The 26,313-nt window shown below is 41.3% G+C and overlaps 4 protein-coding genes across 5 annotated transcripts in view; 2 read left to right on the top strand and 2 right to left on the bottom strand.

Annotated features, from left to right (window-relative positions):
* Positions 1-4,240, bottom strand: part of esyt2b (extended synaptotagmin-like protein 2b) — a 52,022-nt gene extending 47,782 nt beyond the window's left edge. The window contains exon 1 of the mRNA XM_084747169.1: positions 3,511-4,240. Within this exon, the coding sequence (XP_084603295.1) occupies positions 3,511-3,915 (405 nt within the window). The 5' untranslated portion in view covers positions 3,916-4,240. The remainder of the gene's footprint in view (positions 1-3,510) is intronic.
* A 720-nt stretch (positions 4,241-4,960) lies between these two features.
* Positions 4,961-14,724, top strand: dync2i1 (dynein 2 intermediate chain 1). Of its 2 annotated transcripts, XM_084747611.1 has the most exons (23): positions 4,961-5,077; positions 5,335-5,388; positions 5,506-6,175; positions 6,274-6,341; positions 6,909-7,145; positions 7,245-7,295; positions 8,076-8,126; positions 8,401-8,632; positions 8,832-8,934; positions 9,271-9,400; positions 9,521-9,632; positions 9,710-9,804; positions 9,891-10,020; positions 10,133-10,305; positions 10,398-10,560; positions 10,993-11,106; positions 11,374-11,435; positions 12,664-12,715; positions 12,802-12,862; positions 13,146-13,245; positions 13,359-13,490; positions 13,895-14,118; positions 14,205-14,724. In XM_084747611.1, the coding sequence occupies exons 1-23, from the start codon at positions 5,063-5,065 to the stop codon at positions 14,374-14,376; spliced, it is 3,201 nt and encodes a 1,066-aa protein (XP_084603737.1). In that variant the 5' UTR covers positions 4,961-5,062; the 3' UTR covers positions 14,377-14,724. The 2 variants fall into 2 exon arrangements, with proteins under 2 accessions (XP_084603737.1, XP_084603736.1); XM_084747610.1 differs by lacking the exon at positions 7,245-7,295.
* A 1,609-nt stretch (positions 14,725-16,333) lies between these two features.
* Positions 16,334-20,860, top strand: wdr97 (WD repeat domain 97). Its single transcript, XM_084710400.1, has 12 exons — positions 16,334-16,364; positions 16,435-16,460; positions 16,502-16,660; positions 17,034-17,180; positions 17,288-17,392; positions 17,504-17,680; positions 17,794-17,988; positions 18,072-18,193; positions 18,929-19,097; positions 19,450-19,622; positions 19,879-19,943; positions 20,028-20,860. Exons 1-12 carry the CDS (start codon positions 16,334-16,336, stop codon positions 20,207-20,209), a joined length of 1,551 nt encoding a protein of 516 aa, XP_084566526.1. The 3' UTR covers positions 20,210-20,860.
* A 264-nt stretch (positions 20,861-21,124) lies between these two features.
* LOC146307648 (leucine-rich repeat-containing protein 14) lies at positions 21,125-25,196 on the bottom strand. Its single transcript, XM_084710356.1, has 3 exons — positions 24,571-25,196; positions 22,925-23,785; positions 21,125-22,463 (listed from the first exon to the last, which is right to left on the bottom strand). Exons 1-3 carry the CDS (start codon positions 24,870-24,872, stop codon positions 21,896-21,898), a joined length of 1,731 nt encoding a protein of 576 aa, XP_084566482.1. The 5' UTR covers positions 24,873-25,196; the 3' UTR covers positions 21,125-21,895.
* Positions 25,197-26,313: the final 1,117 nt, after the last annotated feature.

The raw sequence follows: 26,313 nt of genomic DNA on the forward strand, positions 1-26,313 counted from the left end.
ACATATGAGGTGTGTGTTTGCTCAAGGTGTTTCATTCACTAAATGTTGTCATGTCCTTGGCCCTCTGAAATTTAACCAGCATCTATGTATATATTTATGGACCTGCAGTGATGTTGATCAGACACCTGACGGATCAGATCAAAATAATAAATATACCAGCAGTTAGTGAGACACTAACCTTTTAATTTCTATTACCATGTGATATTTAATGAAGACCCATGCTGATACTTTCTGCATAAGTAGCTGCTTCACCAGCCAGCCAATGACTCAGCTGGGATGAATACAGCTGATGGTGTAAACTGGAACAAGGAGGAGGAGAACACTTCACTAATAGAAGTTTGGGAATGGAGGCACTCCCAAAAAAAAAAAAAGCCTGTGTGACGGCAGTGATGTGTCTATTAAGACTCACCTCTGCCTGCTGGGGAGAAACTGAGCTGAGATTTAGGAGCTATCACTGGTGAAAATACCCGCCGCTGACGACAGCGCAGTATTGATGTGCTCAGCCTGTCAGTCAGTCTGGGGATGCTAATCAATCACTGTAAATCTTTTTTGAGATGGTTATACACAGCCACAGGAGGGATGACCAGAGGAACGTGTAGTGCTTGACTTGCACTTTCCCCTAACAGCCGCAGACTTAAGACCGGGGGTGTGGAGGCCATTCAATAATGCCTCTAAGTGGGATGCTGTGGCTCTACCCCACCAAGCTCCTCCAGCTCCATTTAATAGCCGCGATGCCTCCTCAGCCATGTGTCAGCAGAATAAGCCTTTTACTCCAAACATGAGGCTGCACTGAACATCACAAACCAGTTAAACTGTAAAGTGTTTGACTTATAGTTTAGTTCAGTTAGTTTAACGGGGGCGTTAGTAAGCAGCTGACACTTGATGCTCACTTTAATTTTCAGGTTACTTCAGCAGTATTTTGTGCTTGGTTAGCACTCGATTAAATGTAATCTATACTGTTTCCTTAGTGATTTCCAAACTGGACTCCTGAGACTATCTGGGGTCCTAAAAAAAAGAGTCTGAGACGTCTCCAAATTTCACTCTCTTCCACTACAGGAGACACAAAGTGCACTTATACATGAAGGGACTAATCTCTGTCCTTTGGACTTCCAGTAGCGCCAATATGGAACAGAATATGAAATTCATCTAAATCCATCTAAATTGTTTTGGTGTGAGTTGCCAAGTTTTGGAGATAACAGCCAGAGAGATGTCTGCCTTTTCTCAAACATAATGAAACTTGATGGCACTCGGTTTGTGGTGCTCAAAACACCAAAAGAATACATGTAACATAATTTCATGTAGGAACAGTTTGTTTTTAACTACACCTACAAACCATGTCACCATGCAGAAGGAAGTTAGCATCTACTCATGGATGAGAGGTTACAGCTCAGCTGAGGACGTCATTAATGTTTACATCCCGCTCTGTCATCCATTACAGCTATCGGTCGGCCTACACCGCTGTCAGATCATCCCATTATTTGACCAGATGTGGGGTCAAAGGTTGTGTCGCAGACTTTCACAGTAAAAAAAAAAAGTGCTGCCAGCTGATTAAGCTTAGCTGATTTTAATGTATCCCACGCTGTCACGAGCCTCTCGTCCATGAGTAGATGCACGCCTCCTTCTGGGGTGTAGTTTGGGAGGAAGAAGATACCTCCTACATGAAACTGCTCGCATCAAAGGTCTCTGAATTATCTTGAGCGACCAGATCATTATTTCTGGAAGGAGACATTGCTGTTGAGTTTTTCAACTTTTCTTTTTTTCTTTTTTGGCACTTTGAGCACTACAAGCTGAGTGCCAACTAGTTCCATTATATTGGTGAGACGGTAGACATCTCTACATCTACATCTCCAAAACTCGGCAACTCACACCAAAACTAATTAGATGGATAAAAAGCACTACAAGTGGGAAGAAAAAGATATATTTTTGATTTTGAGATGACCCATCCCTTTAAATTACTGACACATAAACACTGTATAACTTTCATTCAGGAAAATATTAATTAATATTAAATATAAATTAAATATGTATCACACCCTATAAAGAAGCTAAGCCATTACTTTCAGATGTTTCCCCCTGATGACACAATCATATCATCAAGGGGATAATAAGCTCCTCCAGGCAGTGGTTAACAACATGGATTACATGAGGAAAAGTCACGTGACATATGGAGCTGTGACAAAAAGAGATGCATATATTGGCAGTAAATAATATACAACAAAACATAAACACAACACTTTTGCTCCCATTTTTCAGGAGTTGATTGAAAAGATCTCAGACTTAGTGGTCACTAACATGGATCTTAACAAATCTGGCAACAAAGACCATAAGTCTTAGACTAGTCTTTCACTTCAACTCATGAAAAATGGGATCAAAAACAAAAGCGTTGCATTTCATTTATATTTTTGTTGTATATGTAATCTATTATTGTGTTATTATTCTGGTGGGCTTTTGTGTTTAGGTATGTCTGTTATCTCACTGATTTACATACTACTGAGGGTCTTTGAGGATGTTTTGGTAAATTCCCAACATAACCCTCAACACTAATCTGTTAACCCTGACAAGGAAAAGTCAAGAACTCCAGTGTTATCTAATAGTGTCTGACAAGTGTTGCAGTAATAGAGCGGGTTACTGCAAGAGATATAGCAGTCTGGATCCCAAAATAACAGGGACCCTGTGGGCATGTTGCCTTTCCAGCATGGTGTCTGGTTTACCATTGTACCCTGCTGTATTTAGACTGGGACTCAGTCTAATGTCAGTGCTGGGGGAACAGCTGCTCCATCACAGCTTTACAGCTCAACTCTGCTCCTCCTGCTCCTGTCAGCTGATTGTTTTTTCCTGGAAACTCAAACATATTGATCACAGAAATACCACAAGCTCTTCAGAGAAAGAGCTCAGCTCGGACTGTGGACATGATTTCATCTATTTCCTTCATTCAATCTGCCTCGTCAATTAAAGCAGCACATGAATGAAATGATGCACCAGCTCATATCAGAGAACTTGCCACTTAAAGGTCCTTCTCTAGACAGTTAAGAACACGGCTTATAAGAAACCAAATCTGTCACACACAAGCCTTCAGATGCCATCATTTGGCAAATCAAAAATTAATACTTGTACTGCTGACTGATAGACCTTACCTTTTGCTGTTGCTCTGTTTTTGCTCTTCAGCATCTTTGCTTATGTCTAATTTCATGAAGTTGTTTTCTCACGTCTGTCCTTGCTTGCATTTGTTTGTTTGTTGTTGACCTTGCTTGTGTTGTTGTGCTGTTTTGTGACTTCTCTGCTTTTATTGCTGCCCATGTCTGTTCACTGCTCTTAATGTAATTATCACCTTGTTGTTATAACTTCTCTGTTAATTAATTTATTAATTTTTATACTGATTTTAGGTTGCCAACTTTTCATCTGGCCAGGAACTACAGATGAAAACTGACCTTTTTGGCTAATTCTGACATATTTACAGTAATGCTTATTGACATGCACCCCTAATAAATAAATAAATAAATAAATAAATACCCATGGTGGTAGATCAGAGGTGGTCAGACTGTGTTTGACACTTCTCTCCTCCTGCTCAAAGAAAGCCAGAGCTCGGCTCAGCCTGCTGTGCTTCCCTCCTGTGTTCCTCCTCCACCAGAAAAAGATAACAAGTCCGATCAGCAGCCAGCTGAAACTGAACTCAAAATAGCCCAGTGCGTAAATGGGGAAAATGAGAACAAATGTTTTAGCGAGGTGGACCCAGGTTTGGGTCAGCTCGCTGGTGGAGGACACCGGGGGATCCTCGGGTGTGTTCCCCGCTGAGGGAGGGGGAAAGTTGGGCTGAGCGGGGCTCGACGCGGCGTGTCCGTTCTCCTTCGGTAAAGAAGCGTGACTCGCACTGTGTGAAGGGGCTCCTCGTACCTCTGTCATGCTGTCTCTGGACATGTCTCTGTCCTCCGGAGTCCGTCTTCAAACTGTTAAAACGCGGGTAAGGTTGGGTGACACGGTTCCCATGTGCGAGCGGTCCCTCTTCTCACGTTGGCTCACCTGCACACCAGCCCATCGCCCTCGGGGAAATCGTTGGCATTGATCACTTTAATCTCCAAAACGATTAAAAGCTTGGACGTGCATTCCCTTGGTTAAAATGGACAGTGGGTCCAGTCCAGTCCACAGCTCTGCTCGCTCTGCCTCTTCACAGGTTAGAAACGATCCTTTCCAAAAGCGCGCAGGGATCATCCACTGTGCGCTCCCACCGCTGCCCGTGTAGCTAACGAGGGGAAACACCGCCATCTGGTGCTCACTAGCGCTAAACACACTAATGAACAACTGTGGTAAAACTTCAGTAACCTCAAGAACATATGAATAGATATTCCTAAATTATACATAAGAAAATAAACTGCTTCAAATAAACATGTGTCTTACTCCGTAAGCTAACAGCTAGCTATCAGATACCAGAGCCGTCAAGATAAGCTCGTGTCTGGAAGGGAACCCCTGATCCGCGGAGGATCTCGCGAGAGTTACCATTTACTAAATCGTGATCCTTCTCTAATTCTAACGAGAAGTATTCTGTCCCTAAACCTTCCAATATTTTAACCACAGGTTCTTCATGTTATAAAACGTAATTAATTTGTAAAACATGCACAATTAAGAAACAAATCAAAGAAATCTCGCGAGAGTTTAACAAATCAAGGGTTTCCGTCTAACGGACATGTAATGACGAGCACAGATAAATCGATCAACAGTCGAGTTTTATTTATAGCTTTAAAATGCCCTGCAAATTGTCTTATTACTAATTTTGTTAGATGTGTTAAATTTTGTTAAACATACACACACAGACACAGACACACACACACACACACACACTTAGCAAGAAAGTCGTTGACCGTTGCTGTAGCAACTGGCTGTTGATTCCAGGAATTGCTCTGCTGCTGATTAATAAGCCTGTTGTCAAGCTGAAGTGACGCGATCTCCTTGGTTTCAACTAACTGCGCATGCGCAGTAAAGATTTGCCCATCATGGCGGAGTCACTACAAAAATATGAGCTAATTTTCGGCGATTGAGGGGCTCCAGAAATACAAACACAGATGAGAACATGCAAAGCGGCAAGGTAACTTCTTTATCCTTGACTTTACTATATCTGGACTAAAGCTGGGGCATATATTTTTAGGAGATAATGTCATGTCTGCCGTGGTAGTATCAAACGTTGAAACCCTGTGGGTTTTAAGTCATAGTTATCTTGGGGAAATGAACGTTATCTCGCTGATTGTCATAGATTTTGGTTAAATGTCATTAAAAATGTATATGGTGTCTTTGAATCAGCATCGATATGGCTATTCAGTTAACACAAAGAATCTATTTATTTAGAAAATAACCAAGGAAGACACATGGAGACCAGCTGACCTGAGAAGACACATCAGGGTGAGTTTTTGAGGGTGTAGGAGGTGTTGCAGGTGGCGGTGATACAAGCTGTATTTATATCCACAGACAGAATTGCATCCAAATAATATAAAAGGTTTTAATTTCTATTTTTTTTAGGAAGAAGGACATGGTGGGGAGAGAAAGCACCGTGGTGGGGAATCCATTGAGAGACGCCACAGAGACCCAGAGAAGGAGTCCAGGCGAGACAGAGACAAGCAAAGGGAAAGGGAGAGCACAAGAGAGAGAAGAGATGGAGACGAGAAAGACAGATATGCTGATCGACGAAAAGAGGGCTCACGGGACAGGAGAGGCGATAAGGAAAGGGACAGAAGAGACGAGAGGGAGAGGGAGAAGAGAAGGGAAAGAGACAAGCTGGTAGATGGAAAGAGCTACAACGATTACAGAGAGGACAAAGACAGGAGGAGAGATGGAGAGGACAAGCATGAAAGGGAGAGGGACAAGGAAAGACACAGAGACAAGGAGAAAGAGAGGGAAAGGGACAGAGAGAGACGCCATGAGGAGGACAGGGAGAAAAGGAGGGAAGAGAGAGACAAGGAAAGAAGGAGAGAGGAGCGAGACAGAGAGCACAGGGCTGAGAGGGAGAGAAGGAGACATGAGGAGAGCGGAGGAGGTGAAAGAGAGCAGTTAGAAAGGCACGAAAGAGAGAGGAGAGACCGGCATCGAGAGAGAGAGCGACACAAAGGCGAATATGAAGACAAGAGGGATGACAGAGAAAGACGAGAGAGACATGGAGACAGAAAGCATTCAGAACTGAAGGAGGAAAGGGGTAAGGGCCACAGCAGTGTGTGTGTACACCTAATTTGCCCACATTCACAGGATTACTATCTCGTCATGGGGTCAACGCTCATGTCTTACTGATTTCAGAGCACAAAGAAGAACATAGAAGACATAAGGAGGACAGAGAGAGGAGACACAAAGAAAGAGGATATCATGTAAGCATCTAATATTGATTATCCCTTTTAAATTGAGTTCCTTTGGCTTTAAGTACCTGGGGGTCAATGTCACCAAAACATTAACCTCCATTTTAAGTCTGACCTTCAAAGATGGAGAAGTTTAACTCTTCTGTTGCTTGGGAGAATGAACACAGTTAAAATGAACATGTTGTCCAGGTTCCTGCTTCTGTTTTAATGTGCAAAATTGAAAGTATTGAAAGCATTTATTGTCCCACACCCGGAAATCGACTTGCAGCCAGGATCATACAAAAACACACAATAAAAATACTCACTGGTGGTTGACAGCCAGTAAACAACAGGACATAGATGACAGAGTGCTTCAGAAGAAGACTCTATAATATCCGGGTCAAATTACAAGTAGACACCGACCAATTGTGCAAATAACCAGACTGAAGACAACAGTTTAAAACTAACTGCCATTTAATATATAAATAGCAGCAGGGATCTCTTGGAAAAAAAATAGTAGTAACCTGTGTGAGTTAATGTAGTTGTGTCAGAATCCTGCGGTCACATGGTTTTACTCATGTAGATTTTGCTGTTCTCCAGGACGAAAAACGGAAGCATGAAAGCGAGTCCGGGGGGCATCGAGACTTGAAGGGCTCAGGTGAAGGGGTCAGGCATCACCGTGGTGACAGAGAGCGAGGAGAACGTGACAAACACAAAGAGAGAAGGCACAGAGAGCAGGAGGAGGAGGAGGACCTGGAGAGAAATCATCACAGAGACAGGACCAGCTCCAAGAAATCTGCTTCCGACAGAAGTCACAGGCATGAGACTAAAACTGAGGTGTGTATGCACGCAAGTTTCATGTAGATCCTTTTGTTCTCTGTTTGTGGTTTCCTAATAGACTGAATGTTTCCCCTATGTGTCATTTTTGTGATCCAGGATGTAGCAAAGGTTTCTGAGGCAGCTAATGTGAAAGAATCAGAGGAGCCTGTAAGATGTTTGCTTTCTTTCGCCGCTGTGCATTTCTGGTGGACATCTTATTTCTTTTGCTAACAGGCTGAACATTTAAGGCAAAGTTCACCCCAAAAACAAAACTACAGATTTGTCCTCTTACCTGTAGTGCTACTTATCCGTCTAGATCGATAAAAGTGAAGGAGTTTGGATCAGTGCAGAGGCTGACACATGAAATGTGGACTTTGAAGTTAAACAAGAAATGAAAAGACTGGGAGAAGAAACTGTGTGAAATTAAACAAGAAGTTAAAAAATGGGACTCTCTTCCTTGACTAGATGCACACTTTCTTTTGCACAATGATACAGTTGGTGGTAGTAGTTTGGTAGAAAATGTACTTTTTTGGCCAAGTGCCATCTAGTTCCATTATATCCAAGAGAAGGCAGCCACTTCTACAAGTGATATCTCCAAAACTCTGAAACTCACACCAACAAATAATAGATGGATAAATAGCACTACAGGTAAGTTTGATCTCACAGCTACTTTTCCTTTACTTGCATGAAAGCAAACCATATTTAAGCTCATGCTGCTTATATGAAGTTAAGAGCTGAAACTAAATAAAATAAGCTTGAACTGATCACAGGTGAATTCTTATTGTGAGCCATCTACTGTCTGTCTTGCTTACTGCATGTTATACCCTCTTTTTCTCACTGCTACAGTACTTTTAGCTTCAGTTTCACTGTAGTGCTGCGTCACCCCACACTGTTTCTGCACACTTACTAATGCATTTGAGATATTTTATTCTCACATCACATCTGCAGGTTGCCAATGATGAAGATTTGGCTGATCAGGAATATGAGGATGACTTTGAGGTAATAATACAGCCTTCTGGTTATGAAATAGTCCACATGCTTTTATTTTGGTTTTCTTCCCATGTTTGTTTTTTAACATTTGTATATTTATTTTTGTGTTACTTTTGCATGCTGTAATCGATTTACATGCTAAGAAAATGGTGAGTATTCAGAAGCAGAGTGCATCTGTTTTTATTACTTATAAGATGCAAAGTTTGTGCTCATGGTTATTTCTTTTCCTATTTTGTGTTAAACATATTTTATGTAATAAGTGATGGTATTTCTCTGTTCAAAGGATTATGAGGAGGATTTTGAGGAGATGGATGAGAGTGCAAATGAAGAGGAGGACGAGGCAGAGCCACAGCGCCCAGAGGTGGATGAGGAGAAGGAGGGACTTTCAGCCCAAAGGAGAAAGGAAATTGAAGCCATTCAGAGAGCGATGGATGAAGAGAACGAGAGAGTGGGAACAGCTCAGTCCAGACAGATTACGAGCAGAGAGGAGGAAGATGAGCCTAAGTGGACCAGAGGTACAGTCAATTCTTCCGTCTTGTCCGTCCAAAACATATCTTTGATCTAAAGCACTTGGTTTTAGTGTCACAGTGTACCCAGACGTCTTTCTTCACATCTCTTCTGATCTGAAGAAAGTCAGTCAACGTCAGAAGATTCTGAACAGAATTTTAGATGACTTATGTGTAATCTAATGCATCTGTGCTGCTCTGTTAACAGGATCTGAAAGGAACCAGAGGCGAGGCTCCCAGCGTGGGAAGTTTATCGACTTTGTAGCCGCAAAGCAGCGTGAAGTCAGCAAGAAAGTTGCCACAAAACAGAAGTAAGTTAACTTACAAAAAGCATATTCATGCTAAATGGATGATTTTAAAGGGATAGTTCAGATTATTTCAAGTAGGAGTGTAGGAGGTACTTCCATAGTATGTATTAGATATTGTATTAGATGGTGGTCGGTACGCTCCCAGTTTGGAGAACCAGAGACGAGTACCACTGTAGAAAGATAATCTGTGCTGCTGTGGACAGGGTCAGCAGTAAAACATATTTTAGCCAACTAAAAATAATAATAATAATAATTATTATTATTATCATCAATCCCTGAAAGTGACTCATGGTGGCTCACCTTTTATGTACCTTCAATGTGTATTTTTTCCGACTACAGGAAACGCAGCACAGAGCTTCTTCGCTTAATTGATCTGGACTTCTCGATGACGTTCTCGCTCTTGGATCTACCACCTGTTAATGAATATGACATGTATATTAGAAACTTTGGAACTGCAAACACAAAACAGGTGAGTCTTTGTTTCTGTTGTCTCTTATAGTTTGCACAGTGCGCTGTGACCAAATTATGGAAGACAAAAGGGAAATGTCGTCCGTGTCTAAATAACGTGTGAAAACTTCGTCCTCGTCAGGCTTACGTTCAGTGTAATGAGGACAATGCAGACAGAGACATCCAGACAGAGGAGACAGAGTTGTGTGAGAAGTGGACACAGCATCCTCCAGAGCACAGTGGAGCCTGTGGTGGTAAGAAACAGAATTGCACTCAGATGAACTCGGTGTTAATATGTAGAAGTTCAGTAACAGTGTTTTTGTTTTGGCAGATCCGAATCTGTCCCATGAAGCACGAGACAAAACCATGAGTGAAATGAACTTTGATTCACAGCGTCTGACAGCGTTTCTGCGCTCAGCCTCACAGGTACAGTTTTGGAACAACTTTGACTTCCTACATGAAGGTTTTTGAGACTACATCTAACGCCTGTTGTCTTTTGTTTCTGAATCAAGGTCATGGTGGTCCTGTTGGAGGAGGATCAAGCTGAGAGAAAATCCTTGAGGAAGCTGAGGTCTCAAACAGACACGCTGTCCTTCAGCGACGGAAGTTTACAGCTCAACACCAAGTTGCCTTTTCTTTATGGTGCACACAGTATTTTATCAGTTTTTTTTTGTACCTCGTGGACCATAACAATCGTTCAAAATAGAAATAAATATAATATAAACCATCTTTCCCTGGATTGCATCACTTTCAGGTCGCAGCGTCAGCCTGGTTCACTTCTCTCAGGTCCAGAGACACACCATGATGTCAGTCCACAACCCGACAACGAAACCCAGCGCTGTGCGTCTTGACAGCTGTACCATCATCTGCATCTGGAACATCTGGGAGCCCTCCAGACCTCAAAAAGTCCTCGTCTACGAATCTGAGGTTTCCAAGTTCCTTTTTCGCTTATAGCAAAAACTAAACTTCAGAAAACTGCTCTGTTAAATACTGACGGTAACCCTAATGCTCTGCTGCAGGTGCAGTGTTGTTGCTTCAGCCCTGGAAAGGCCATACTGGTGTTCGCAGGTACGTCAGTGGGCTCTGTGGTGCTGTGGGACCTGAGGGAGCACGCCAGTAACCATTACCGCCTGAAGATCGGAGAGGATGAGTGGACTCTCCGACAGCCCACCTTCTCCACTGGTATGTTACAGACGCTGGTTGACATCAGAATTAATTCTCACAATTTGCTTGACTTTTTAAGCCTTTTCTAGATTTGCACATACAATTGTTTCCCGGAAATTATATCATGTCATTGATGATGCTAATTTCCGCAGCCTTACACCAAACATGTGTACAGAGCGTTTTTTGTCTGCCTTTATTTTGAGATAAAGCCTCTTGATCTTTCACTCGGTCATCTTTGTAGTTGGGTGTTTTTCTCTTTGCTTGTGCAGTTTCAAGGAAATGAATGTCAGCAGCCACTAAACGGCAAACATCTTTATATACTGTTTATGGTGATTCAGTGCCGCTGCCGCCCTTCGTGTCACTTAAAGTTCAGAGGCCGTCTTCTTACGTAACAGTGGCGTTGACTCGGTGCGTGCTAATCTCCTCTCTTTTGTCACCTTGTCAACACAGATGCAGTGATGGCGGGCTCGGGCCATTTCTCATCCGTGACGTCCGTGGAGGTCGTCCCCTCTGCTGTGGCTGGGGGTCTGAGGTCAGAGGTCCCCCTGCTGGCATCTGAGGAAGGTATGGAATGGTGTAGGAACGGTAAACCCAGCGATGAAAATCATGTGTAATCATTTTTAAATGTGCTATATTCAAATTCAGTTTTATTTTCCTTGGTTTTTTTTTTATTTCCTAATCATAAATGTTATGATTTTCTGTTTTTATGTTAAGCATTTTCATTTTATGTATGAATTGTGGTTATAAAGTTTAGGGTTATCTTATATGGTTTAAATTTTTGCCTTTCACAGATGGTTTTATAATTAATTGTCATTCTGTTTCATCATCCAGAATCATCAGGTTTGTCATTCCAGCTGGCGTCTCTGGACGAAAGCGGGGTTTTAAATTTCTGGGTAGGTTGTGTCACGTAGCCGTACATATGTAGTACATTCTTTACAGCAGAGGTTTTTAAACACTGAGGCGTGCTTTCCCCGAGGGGGCAATGAGGACGCAGAATTGTGAGGCAGAAATACAGCTTAAGGCGAAAGTGACAGGTGTGTGCTGATGTTCTAAAAGCAACGGGAAGTTAGTTGTTGTAGTTTGGCTCAATGATTTAGTTGCTCATCAACAGGGTCAACAGGGGTTGTTGCGGCAGTGGCTTTAACACGCCGCTCACGGAGGCCATTATGGTTCTCAGAAGTCACACACTTTCTCAGAGTCATCAGTCAAATCTAAACGCACAGACAAAATAAACTTTACAAAATTACAAAATGATAATATTAATAATGAAAAGAAATTACTGTATCAACTGAGAGAGAGGAAAATAAATAAGTGAGGGGGAAAAAAGAAAAGAAAAATGTACAGTCTCATTTAATGACTTTCATGTTAGATTATTTGGTCTTGATTCCAAAAATGTAAGAAATTAATGTCATATTTTATGAAAGATATGGCTTTTTTTGTTTGATTGTGTATGTAAACCTTTTCAACTGCAATGCAAAAACAAAAGTAATTAATCTGAAGGTTCACAGATGGACAATAAACACCCTTTAAATATCAAGAAATAAGGTACTTTGTATTTGACAAAGGTTAAACAAGAATAAGGATCTCTTTGCATAAAGGGATTTCTTTGTGGATGATTTTGAAAACTGTGTCAAGTATTCATTTTCAAAAGTCTTGTATATCTTTAAAAGACCATAAATCTGCTTAGAAATCCTAGAAAAAAAAGATACTCCTTTAAACTTCACAACATACCTGAGAATCTTGACATTTTTAAGTCCCTTCAGTTTCCTTGGGGAGAAAAAGTGAATGTAACTTTTATTTAATAGTTTATTTAGAAGAAAACTCCACAGAGAAACTTGAAGCAGTTGAAGGCCACAGCTAACTCTGAATCCATCGCACCATTATACTAACCATTTATATCCTGCCTGTTAATGGGAACTGTAGTTCAAAACTTTTTGCATGAATTTCCATCAGTATAGTTAAGACAAATAAAAATAATAATAGGAGTGACAAAATCCATTAATATTGTGTGTCTTTTGACAGTAGTAAGGCTCAGGACGAACCTTTGAAAACCTCTGCTCTACACAAACAGCCAAGTTCTACCACGACTGACTTTCATGACTTCCTCTCTGTGTCCTTTAGGTAGTGGTGGAACTCCCGAAAGCCAACGAGGCAGGCTCTCCGACGGATCTCGGTAAGGTCGTCACGTTTAAGAGCACGAACGTTCTCGGCTTTCATGTGGTACCAGCTTCAGCCTCTCTCTTGTTCTCTCTGTTGCAGGGCTCAGGCCCGGGGGCAAAGTAAAGTTACTTCACAGCTCCTCCCTCGTCACCGCTGAGAGGTGAGATTGATAAATAGCTTGATGATCATCCGTCACTGCCAGCCACTGGGCTCAAAATACCCCACAATGTCTTTGCCCAGTGGAACACAGCTGCTCCGTCGTGGTCATACGATCTTGTTTGTTATGAGCTGCGGGCTGTTGTTTGTGTCACCTCAGCGTTTGATGGTCATATATGTGCAGTGTGAATGCGATGCAGTGTCGTGTTCCTCTGTTGGACAGGTTTGTTTTTGGCTGGGAATGTTGTAACCGTTCACCTCTGGTTTGGCGTCTTTCTCCCTCTCAGGGCATCCCCACGAGATGCAGTGAAAGCGGTACCTTTTCAGACGCTTCAGTTAAAGTTCCTGCCTACAGACTCTAATCATTTCTTCATCGGCACCAATATGGTGAGCGTGATACTGTCTGCCACAAGAACCGCAAGTTTCAGAAATGATTTCCACCCCAATAACAGTCGTGTTGTGCCATTTCGTGACTGTGTATTTAAATAATTTCTGTCCAGGGTCTGGTCAATCATGGAACAAGTCATGGTTTGAGGGCTCCACCAAAATTTTACAGGTCTCAGGAGGCTGGAGTCCGACCTGTTGACGTCAGCTCAATCCACTTCTCTCCCTTCATGCAACACTTGTTCTTGGTGAGAGTCTTCTTTTTTTACTTTATAATTACATTTGTTGTTTGTTTTTTATCTCCAATCAGAAAATCATATTTTAGTTGCCTCTTTAGAAACGTTAAAGTACAGGAACAGTGGCTCGCAAGGGTTTTATTCTGTGCACATGCCGTGAGTGTGATTAGCTAAATATTTTTATTTGAATTTATAGACCAGATGATAGATTACAGATGTTGTATTGCAATAATTTTTAAACAAATACCACAGACTGAAATATAAGCATGAAATAGGCAATGCTGTGATAGCATCCTGTTAGCCACACACATGCTACATACACAAACTAAACTGCCACGCCGACTGAAGTCTGCAGAATGGCCCACAGGTCACAGCAAGAAATGCATTAAAAGCTATATAATGATTTTTTTTTCCAGGTTGGTTGTGGGGACGGCAGCATCAGGCTGCACTCAGTCAGCCAGGAACAGCCTGTAGCAGAGTGGAAGAACAGTACAGCTGGTGAACCGGTCGTCTCACTGCAGTGGACCCAAACCAGACCAACAGTGTTCTGCGTGCTGGATGCAGCCTCCAACCTCCACATATGGGACCTGCTGAAGAGTGACACAGAGCCTGTGGTCACTGAAAGGATTAATTCTGACAGGTAACAAATTCCATCAACAGGTTATTCTGAATAATTTTAGATCGGATGTATTGACATGTGGTGTGCGTGTTGTCCGCTCTTCTCAGGGTGACAGCCATGGCTGTGTTTGGAGACTCAGGACAACAAAACACATATTCAGGAGTAGCACTGGCACACGAGTCAGGAACTATAGAAATGCAGTACTTCACGAGAGATTTTACTGCGCTCATGGCTGCAGAAGAGGAAAAATTGGAGAGTTTGATGACTGAAGCCTTCTGAACCGCTGCTGCTTTTGGACTGATTGAAGGGATTTCCTGCATTTTTACACTCTGGAAAGCATAAAGATCAATTTATAAATGTTTTTGTCACAGTCACATCGTATATCATATGTCATATTTCAGTTCGATGTGTATTTTTCATGTGTTTAGACAATTTTACATTAACATAGTTCTGAGAATTTCACTGAATACCAAAGATCCTCTACACATTTAATATCTTCCATAAATATGTTATAAGAAACGTGTGTAAATGTTTGTTGGTGTAAATATTTCTACTGTTTTACTAATGTAAAATATTTGTATGGTATTAACAAGTTTAATTTTGTACAATAAACTGAGTATATCTTTAGTCTGTCTTTTTTAAGCACCTCCCTCACCCCACAAATTGATCAGGGAACTGGAAGTAAACACAAAAAGACCGGGGGGGGGGGGGGGGGGGGGGGGTTGTTTGTTTTTAGATTTAATTTATTAATAACGATCTGGTGTAGGCATATACTCAGTTTTTTCATCTGTCTTTGTTCCTCAGGCTCATGTCATTGTTACTTCCCCGATCCCCTGGACATTTCATAACCAAGATTTTAGGAATCCAAAAATGAAATCCGAAATGTCAATTTTTCTTGCAGCTAAGAAAAAACTTTTAATTTTAAACATATAAAATTTGCAATAGCTTTTTTTCAGAACTGATATTATTTATTTCATTAGGAGACACGTTGTTTTAACTGGTTTCTTCACATTTTATACAATTCTGATGGTGAATCAATGACTCCATTTATTTATTGGCCTGAAAGTATAAATACCTAAATAATCTCAACTCCCAGTCTCCTTAACACCCCATACATACTTTAAGTCATGTGTCCTCAGTGTTAGGATGTGCCCTGTGTTTGACTTGGTATTTATTTCATTTGGAAAAGGTGACAAACATTTTGAGAGAAATCATTTTACTGCTTGCAGTCAAACCTGTGCGGCCTGCAGCCATGGATGTAGCCGAGCAACCCGTTGCCTAGCAACACAGTCTGATCTCGACGCTGGGACCTGAGAGAACAAACTTTTAGCAGTTAGCTAAGTTAGCTTTGTTCTTTGTTTTAGCTGAATTAACGTAACATTGAATAGATTACAGACATACTGCTGCATCATTAATACTAATTGATGGAGGGTAAACACAGAGCTAAACTTGTTTTACCCACCTTTTAGGCTAATACCTAACGTTAACTTTATAAATCTCTGAAGACCTAAAAAGCAGATGATGGAGCGTTAAAATAGTCTTAAGCTCAATGAGAAGCTGAAAGGTGAGTTGTTTTTGTTTATGGTTTGTTTGTCTTATGATGATGACTTTGAAACCATGTTTTTTTTTCAGTTTTTAATTATTTTATCTCAGACAGTTTATCCCAAAAGCCAAGATGATGTCTTGTTTTGTTCACAACTCAAAGATATTCAGTTTTATTGTTAGAGAGGAGTATATAAACCACAGAATATTCTCATTTTAGCTAAAGCTAAAAACAGAGAGTTTGGACATTTTTACTTAAAAAAAAACGACCCAATTACCAAAATAGCTGTCGATTAATTTAATATTTGATTAATAATCAATTAATCATTGACCGATCATTTCCATAAATAATATTGCATATTGCAATCACAGTCTCAGTCAAAATGTGGCCGTATGGCAGCCACTGTAACCTGTTAAATTCTGTTAAGTAGAGTTTTTAAAGTATAACTTGATAATTTGAGAATTTGATAAAACATAATTTGAGCATCATATAAAGATTTGTTTTGTTTGTGTTTTTCTACAGTGCCCTGCACAAGTAAATGTCATCAAAAAAAAGGGTTTGTTTGAAACAGTGCCAGAGGTCAGTGGATGAGTCCTGTGTAGAAAAGGGTAGAGATGGTGGCTCCAGGCGAGGAGACGAGAACAACGACAGTGGTCCTCCCCAGTCCCACCCTGAGGCTGCTGTCTCAAGGGAATGGGACATCAAATGGGAGGACACTTGGAAAGCAGACTTCATTCAAGCAGGACAAGGTAAAACCATGTCGACATGATCCTTTTTTTTTTTTTTTTGCATAGGAATAGGTCCTGTTTTCTATTTTGCTGTACAAAATAGATTGATCTTTTCCGTCTGTCTTATTTTAAGGAGTATGAGAGTGTGGTGACCTCAAACAAGGACCTGGCTGCACTCCTAGAAGGCACAGTAAAATGCCAAAAACCGAAACCTCCCAGTACAAAGAAAACCAGGAAAGAGGCTTTTGATTGCTACATGAAGATGATATATAGGTTGCCCCCCAATATTAAGGTTCCTTCTTCATCTTTCCCTTTCATTTTATTATTTTACCTGCTTCCTTTCAGTGCAGTGCATCCCAGACAACCTCCCCCTTTAGTAAAGAGTAGGGCAAAAACAAAGGACTTTTAACTAAAAGATTTCTTTAATCAGAACATAAGTTCAACAAAGCAGTTTAAAGTATGTAAATCAGTAACATCAGGAGTGTTTTGCATGTATGAGTGAGTGTACAGTGTACAAAGGAAATAAACACAAGGATAAGTCTAGTCCTAACCAGAGACTGACTGAATCTCACAGTTTATATATCTGAGGAGCAGCAGCTGCACATGTTCATTATGCAGAAAGAACTGTATCTGTTACTATTAATAGTATAATACTGTCATTTCAGATTGATTTGGAGGACACTTTTGACCCAGATAAACTTATATTTTATCCTGAACCATATGATGACGAGCCCTGTAACCCTCCTAGCTTAAAAGAGGATGTCCGCCCTGAACCTAAGTTAAACATTCCTGTGAATGTGAAAGAAAAGAAGGTAAAAACTGTTAGCATGATAAGCAAAACCTTCTGGACTTTTTTTGCAGATGAGTGTACAGTAAGAATGTCTGGAAGCAAAGTGTCATTCTGTTTCTTTAACTGCAGAAGAGAACAACAACAACAAACTCTGACCCAAAGACCCTGATGAAAATCAAGCCAAGGCCTATTGTCACACCCAAGAAACCTGTCATAGTGGAGAAAGAAGAAGAGGTTAGACCCTTAATTGTCTTAATTTCACACAAGATTTCGCATAAAACAGCAATTCTCATTCGTGTGTCCATCTGTGTGACAACATGTGTTTATCTCTACTTGCTCTTGTAGCCTCCGGAGGTCATTTCTCCAACAGAGGTACCCAAAACTCCCACTCCACCTCCTCGCCGTCCAAGGACGAGGACCCCAACACCAATCCCACAGCGCGAACCCTCCCCTGAGTTACCGATGTTCCTCAGACAGTTTGCAGATGCAGGCTGGTTTAAAGACCTGTATCCTGATAAAAAGGTTGCCAATGCCAAACATTTGTATCTGCTGTTCACCAGGCAATTTTATCATAATCAGTAGTACTGTAAAGTTGGTTCAGGTTGTGATTTTCATGATTGAGTGTTTGTGTGCAGTGTATCCCGAGCTTCCTGTCTCCAGACGACTTTTCCCTGCAGCTGTTGGGCTGTCTGAACACCTGCACCTCTGCATTCACGATGAAGATCCTGGCTGCGCTGCAGGCGCTGCACACTCAGAGACTCTTACAGAACACAGACAGGCTTTACCAAGGCCTCATTGACCTGGTGCCCAAGTTTGTGAGACCTTACATGGTACAGTATGTGCAGGATCAAGATTGTCACTGGGAATTTTAAGATGTAGAAGTGCCTAATTGTTTTTCCTGTGTGTTTTTCAGTCACCTGTGGAGCAGACTGTGCTAGTTGAGATGTTGAATCTGTTGATGTGTCTAAAATCTGCCGGCTATGAGCTTGTGAAGAGGCTGCTCACTCTTCTGGCTTTTAAAAAACTGAGTCTGCGGTGAGTCAATGTTAAAATAACAGTTAATGACAATAAAAGCATCTTCACCTTTATATTTAGGCATATTTTATAATAACAATGTCTGAAATTATAAAGTGCTTGTAATGATAATCTGCAGCTAGCTTTAGCTTTATAGCAAGTTTCAGCCACTTGTTTAGCTGTCCGGCCCACAACTTTACTGTTTTGGTTTGCTCTCACTGTACTTATGCTTGGACCACAGAGCCTGCTTGGGCCTATGTGTGACTGCTACCTTGCTGAACTTCTGCAGCTCACATGTCTGTGGTGTCCACACAGGCAGAGCTTCTGTTGCGGGGTTGCTGTGCGCTGGTTTTGCAGAAGAGTTTTGGCATGAAGAAAAGAGCTGTATATAGAAAGCAGTGTGATTTTTTTTCTTCTCAAGAGAGATGGAGGGACAGGAGAGAGAAACAGACAGGAAAGAAAGTAATAGAGAGCTGACTGAAAAAATACTGCCCAGCACTCAATTTTTTTCATGTCTGTGACATTGTGAAACTGAAATGAAAGGTGTATGTTGTTGATATGATGTTGATATAACTCTCAACACATCATTTTTACTGTGTATTTTTTCTTAGCATATTAGCTTACTATAAAAACGATCACAATCACAACTTGTTTTCTCTGTCCATGAGTGGCTAAAAATATTCATTACAGATTTAATCTATGAAACTTCTCAATAAAATTTGAACTTTATGTATCATCTCGTTGTTCTGTAACTAGAGAAACAGTGCTGCACATACTGACTACATTAGGGGTAAATGAGGCTGAGCAGTGGTTGTGGCCAGAGCTGGAGAGCTGGGACTCAGAGCTGCAGGACCCGTCTAACATCTGGAAGAGCCTCCATGACAGAGCAGAGTGTTGGCTGGAGCTATGGACCTCCAAATACAAAGTAACAAAGACAAGTTTCATCTAAATCCTAATCTAATCTTTTTACCCTCAGTTTTTGATTTACATCCAGAAAAAAAAACATCTTTCACAATCATTATCACCATCCATTAAAGTATTTTTGAGTGTGACAAAAGGACAGAACAGGTGTTTGAAAACTGAGAGGTTCTCCTTCTGTGAATCAGCTCTGCACTGCTTCTGATTTGTCCTTTACTGTGACCCTGACTCCTCTAAATAGGAGCACACGAGAGCTTGTCACGGTGTTGTTGACTGGCACGGCTGCTGGTGTCGCGGCTGGTTTCGGATCGCCACTGTAAGTGATTAACTGCTTTCCCTCTTTCTTCCAACGCCACCAGGAACATGACAGGTATCTGTACCTCAGGAGCACAGCGAAGTGGAAGCCACCAAACTTCACCACGGTGGAAGTGCTGAATTATTTCTGCTCCGTCCAAAAAGAGGAGTACAGAAAGGCCAGATATGTTGCACCCGCTGGTCGCAAAAACACAGTGCTTTTGCCCCTGTATGACTGGTATGTAAAAGTCTTGTACAGTATGGTAGGTTGTAGGACTGTACCAAATATTTTTTTTAATATATATATGTACATTTTAAGCTTCTAATGAGGTTTTCAAATGAAGCTTCAAATGTCTGTTGTCATATTTTTGTCTTCACCTTAAAAAAATAAATTCCTAGGAAAAAAATCCTCAATTTGAATTAAGTTATTCACCAGCATGAATTAGTTCATTAAGAGATTTTTTTTAATCTAATCTAATTGTCTACATTTGTAGTAGTTCTCAGCCAATCCTCCGTCTAGGAGAGACGTACAGCATGGCCAGGACATCCAGGCCATCATGTAAGACTAAACTCTACTTTACAAAGCAATGGTAGCAACGGTAGAAAAATATTCTCTAACATCAGATGTATTCTTGTTGTACAGGTTTAATTCTGCCCCCCCTGAAGAGCCGCCCCTTCCTCACACACATCCCCAGTTTCATCTCTTTTCCGTTAACCCATGTCACTCTTTCCCCCTTTCACGTCCACTCAGACGACGACTGGGTGAAGGTCTCAGCTCACCGCTACTTCATTCTGCAGGAGTCACACATAGATTACTACAGATGACGCCTCAGTGGGCTGTAAAACAAACAATTTGAAATATGTTCATTATTTTTGACAATTAAATTACTCTTAAAACTTTTCTTTGTCACTGATTTATTCTTTGACTTACAGTATGAAAATGCATTCATGTGGTACAAGGGTGATTTGATGCACCGACTTCCTGATTGTGGTGATTGTTTTTGATTCGATATCCACGTTGAGTTAATACAAAAAAGCAAAATCCTGAACATTTTAAAACAGACATTCAAGAAATAAAAGTATAGCAATTAGAACAGCATGATAAAAAGAATGTTACATAGTAAATAAAGCAGAAAAACAAAACACTTCACTGGTATTCAAATAAACTCAAATAATTTGCAGTTACATTCATTTATTTTTTTAAGGAAAAACTAAGCAAACATTTAGCCAGCACACGAGATTAAAAAAAAATAATTTTGGTTGTTGATGTGTAGTGTGGATATATGTAATATCTGATCAGCTGTATTTGAGTGCCTTGTATTAATAAAGTACTGGTAACAGTTGTGAAGGCACGAGGGCAGACAGCTGGTAATCTGTTGATCTTTTATAAAGCACTAAGAGGTGTCGGGTTCGTCCACTTTGATGGACTCGGCCCCAGAGGACCCCTATTTCAGATGGACTGCTCTCATCCGTTCTGTGGTCTCACTCAATGTCCCACCCTCAACACTTTCTGATTGGTTGAATGTTGAAGTTAATTAATAAACAAAGGCTGAACGTATTTTAAGGGATTTTTGTATTATGTTATATTTTGACACCAAGATTTAGCTTTGAAGGGTAGAATCAACAGGATTTGTCCAATCTGTGTGTACACGCATTATGAAGATACTAGGACATCAGAGACCACCATTTTGGGTTAGTGATATGTCCTAAGCACAGAAGAAATAATGAAAAATACTGTCATAGGGCTGCAGGGACATCACTGTTATGTTTATGTGAGTCTATACACTGTTTTTAAAGAAAATGTTGTACATTATACCTTTAGCTGTGGCTGTAACTACTCCTGTCATTTTGATTGTTGTGCCCCGATGGAGGTCTGCATTGTACTGACTGTCTTGCTGCTTTGTTCTGCTTGTCTGTGTTTAAAGGGACTGTTCACCCCAAAATCAAAAATACACATGTATGGCCTATAGTGCTATTTATCCATCTTGATCTTTTTGGCATTGAGTTGCAGAGTTTTGGAGATATCAGCCATAGAGATGTCTACCTCCTCTCCAATATATAGGACTAAATGGCACTCGGCTTGTGGTGCTCAAAGCACCAACAAAACACATTTGACCAATTCAAAATCAGTGTCTCTTTCCAAAAATCATGACCCAATTACTCCAGATAATCCACAGACCTTGTTGTGAACTACTACTTTAGAATGTGTCAGCACTACTTGCTTTTCTAGTAGAAAGAAAATATTTCCTACATGAAACTGGTCACAACAGGATCTGTTGATTATCTTGAGTCACCGTAACTATTATTTTTTTGGGGATGAACTGTCCCTTTAATATAAAGCATAAATGAATGATTTGTCCTTCACATGAGACACATGATGGTAAAGAAAAGATAAAAGACAGATACTTGAATACCACCCCATCATTAGGGTTACAATCTGATTGTCGCATGTGTGTACATCGCTCTGGCTATCTAAAAAAAAGTGCCTGTGTCCGTCCCTTCAGCTCTGCTCTAGTCCACCACGTCTTGAACATAATTGAGCAGATCACATGTCAGAACAAGGTCAGAGCGTCCATTGTCCATCAGCACCCTGTTGAGCCGACTGCTGGTCGTGTTGATGATTGTTTCGTCATCCAGCGGCCAGTCTAGGAGCTGGGAGCTGGAGGGTGTATCAGGCAGGCCCGGCTGGTAGTCCTCCAGAGGGTTGGGGTACAGTAAGTGACAGAGGGAGGGGATCCTCACGGCCATCTTCAACAGGTTCATGAGGCCAGCCATGGAGAGAGGGTTCAGGGCCAGAGCCAAGCTCTTCAGGGCCCTGCAGCCTCCCAGTGAGGGCAGCAACCGGCCCAGCAGGCCATCAGTCAGGCCACAGCCGTTCAGAGAGAGGTGCTGCAGGCTGCTGGAGGCCTGGGAGAGGAGGCGGCAGATTGAAGGCAGCGTGTTTTCATCCAGACGGTTCTCACTGAGATCCAGGTGCTGTAGCGTGGAGGCGTGATGGCTGCAGGACAGATAGGAGAGGTCGGCCGGGCTCAGGCTCAAATATGGCAGCTCCAGTGTCTTCAGAGGCTGAGGTAGTGAGCTGGAACAAAAGAAGGGAAGAAAGAACATTTAATATTTATTATTCAATTAAAATATTTATTACAGAGCTTTAGTTAGTTTGGGCAGATTTGCTTTAAGTTAAAGATTAAAATAATAAAAACATTAAGTCACTAGCAAAAATTAATGTTAATTAATATTAATACATCTCTTAATGAAATATGCAAATTGCGTAAAAAGAAGATGTGCTTTTGTAGTTGTTTCAGTTTGATCAATCCAAAATCTTCTTAAAAACACATTTAAAAGTGAGAACTTAAAGTAACTTCATAAAAGCAACACTAACTTCATAATTCAACCATTTTTAAAGCCCTGTCATTTTAAGATCCAAAATTTAAGATTACTGGATGTGAGCCCAGGATAATAAAGAAATACAACACTGTGCTATTTAGGCCCAAAGTGTAGGTACAAAGTCACAGGACAGCACTCATGTAATGGAAGTTGTACCTGAGCAGCACACGGAGCTGTCCTGGCAGGCGCAGTGCGGTGAGACTGAGGCGTCTCAGCTCTTGAAGCTGTGCCAGACCCTGAGACAAGTCCCTGAGGACCTCCTCCTGGCCAGGGTGGTCTCTGCGAAAGTCCAGGTTACAGTAGTGCAGGCGGAGAGAGTTGAGTGCAGGGAAGGTGGCGAGCAGAGGCAGCAGCTCAGCCAGGCCGGCCACCCCGAGGCTGCTGTAGCGAACGTCGATGCCCAAGAGACCCTGACGAGGCAGCAGGTCCAGCAGGGTCTTGATACTGGACACTGAGATCTCCTCCATGCGCAGATATCTGCACTGGAGCTTGAGGAGTCCCCCTGTGCTCAGAGCCACGCGGACACGCTCCCACGAGCGAGCGTTCACAAAGAGATCAGCTCTCACATGCACCATCACATCACTGTTTACATCTTCCGTCTCCTGTCTGCTGCCTCCTACATCTGTTACTCCTGTCCCTCCTCTTTTCCTTTCCATCTCCATCCTCCTCCTCACACCTGTAATCAGCTCCTCTTCACTTATAATCCCACATGATCCCCTCCTCTCTCTGTCTTCTCCCCCAGGCTCCTCATTATCTGTGCTCGCCTTATCCCCAAGTGGTTCCTTCCCCCTCTTCCACTGTCCCCTCTCTCTCTTCACATCCTTCGCTCTCTCCAGAGCAGAGAACCGCTTCCTTTCACGCTCTCCTTCTCTCCTCTGAGCCTTCTGAGCTCCTCCAGCTCTGGCCTGAGCAACGATGGTGCACAGAGCTACAGTCAGAGACCAGCCGCCCATCGTGTCTCCCATCCCTACTTCATCTCCCTGCAATCCACAGAGGTCCAGCACCTGCAGGGAACATCTGGGACAGAGGAACAGGTCTTAAGAATTACTCAGAGAAACAACACTGACGACAACGGCTCCAAACACGACTTAGAATTTAGGCTGCACTATATATATATATATTTTAAATCATATTGCAATTATTTTTACATATATCACAATATAATTTCCAATTAATGGAATGATCAATGCATTACAATTTTCATTTTTACTGAAAAAAAGAAATTAAAATCACAATGATGTGACATCTGTTGAGGTTTGCATCATACTTGTGCTTTTTTCACTACTATTTGTTTTTGTTCCAGGGCTCAACAATACAGACTGCCTGCTTGCCAGGCATGTAAGACACCATGCTGGGCAAGTAAATTTGGCAACTTACTGAAGTGTTAAAAAAAATAATGAAACTATTACTACTATTAAAAGTAATTTTTCATGCAGAAATGGCAGAAAATGCTGCTTTCAGCCCAAACAATAGGTTTTTGAGTTTTTAAAATCATACATATTACTTGTCTTTTATTGAGATATTATACTTTTCTTCTTCTTTGAGTTTTAGAAACCCCAAAAATTGTACTTAAAAAATAACTGTGTAAATTAATTTAAGTGAAAGTGAATGAATGTGAATGGTTAAATTTTAAAAAAAATATCTAGCCTATACACCAAAAATAAAAATAAAAAACAACTAAAATGTGCATCATATCCTATCTATTGCTCCATGAGTCTCCATTTTTCCTTTTTGGCAAAAAATGTCTCTTTTGATTGTAAAGGTTGCAGAGCCCTGAGATTGAATAATAGACTAGTCATTACCTTTGGTCGGACAGTCCCCTGACCACTGCCAGCAGCAGAGCCTGGATACAGAGTCGATCAGGAGCGGTCTGTCCCGGTGTCCTCCGTCCACCGACCCTCAGGGTGCGTTCAGGCCACCTCTGCACCAGCTCACCCACAGCCAGCGGTCTGCAGCGGCTGAAGGCGGCCTCCAGCAGCACCCTGTACAGCTCCCTGGGCACCCACCTCAACCAGCACGGGGACGAGCTGTGGTCACTCACCACCTCCCGGGCACACAGGCTCACCAGGGACAGCACCATGTCAGCACCGTAAGGTTTTAACATAAAAATATAAAACTAGTAGCAGAAATAGTAGCTCCTCTGCAGAGGAAGCAGACTGCACACGGCTGAGAGTTAGCTCACTTAGCTAAAACTAGCTAAGCTTAACTTTATAACAGTAACTTAACGCGCTCTTGTAAAGCCTCAAAAAAGACTTTATAACATCATCTGATATCTGCGCGGATTATGAACAGTAATAACTTCTGCAGCGACGACTGGAGTGAAATATTATACGCTGGCACATCTTGTTAGCTAACTCCACAAACAGAGGAAGCTGCTGCCTCTGTTTACATTTTAGACTACGCATGCCAGTGACGTAGCACGTAAACGCGAGACGTCACGGCTAGAAATAAAAGGATAGATCAGGTCTTGTGCACTTGTTCTTTGTTTTCTTGCTCTTTTATTCTTGACTTTGTACAGTTATTATGCATAAAAGCCTTATTTTGCATATTTACTGATTTCTAGTAGTGCTAAATTAATGTTATGCATGGTTTGCAATGCTGAACACAGGTTCTATATTATTCTCGTATCCCTCCAAAACAGACATCTATTTAAGGAGATAATACCAGGAAATGTTTTTGACATATGTAAAAATTACGTCATCGAGATCAACCCATCAAACATGCTGTTGAAGCATTGTCAGTGCTGTCAAATTAAGCCCTCGACCCTTTTTATGAAATACTTTTAAATATATACTTTTAATATTTTTGTGCTTTTATTTTAGTGGAATACAGGTGTACACGTCAAGTTTTGACGACTCGCCACGAAACACAAAATTGCTATAACTTTGGATTAAATGATGCAGTGAGCACCAAACTTCACATGTTTGTTAAGAGTCTCTCACCCTGCACACATCTGCATGTCAATCACAACATAGTTATAGCACCACCTAGTGGAGACAGTCAGTAACATTGAATTCCTTGCTGCTGTAGTGGTATTTATCCATATAGATTTTTTGTTTGTTTGTTTTTGAAAAAAAACGTTTTCCAAAAATCATGACATGGTTTCTAGTAGAAACAAAGTAGTTCTGGTAGATTCAACTACATGAAGGTCTGTGGATCATTTTGAGTGAAGAGACCCTGGTTTTAAAATTTTAATTTATTTGGTCATTTGATCACCACAAGCCAAGTGCTTCTTAGTTGTGTCATATTAGAAAGAAGGCAGACATCTCTATGGCTGATTTCTCCCAAACTGTGCAACTCACACCAAAATCATCTAGATGGACAGACAGCACTACAGGCCAGGGAGAAAATGCATTTTTAATTTTAGGGTGAACTGTGTCTCACTTGTGTTAATTAAATGTTACTTTGACCAACAGAAGGAGGCCGATCCAGAGACTGCAAAACCAGATTGTTTAATCCTGATCTTGTGATATCTGGATCAGAATGATCTCATCTGAAAATTCTTTCAAAAATCAGGACAGAACCTACAAGATCAGACTTATCTG

Source organism: Lutjanus erythropterus, chromosome 21 (assembly GCF_056507025.1).
Source record: "Lutjanus erythropterus isolate fLutEry1 chromosome 21, fLutEry1.hap2, whole genome shotgun sequence".
NCBI lineage: Eukaryota > Metazoa > Chordata > Actinopteri > Lutjaniformes > Lutjanidae > Lutjanus > Lutjanus erythropterus.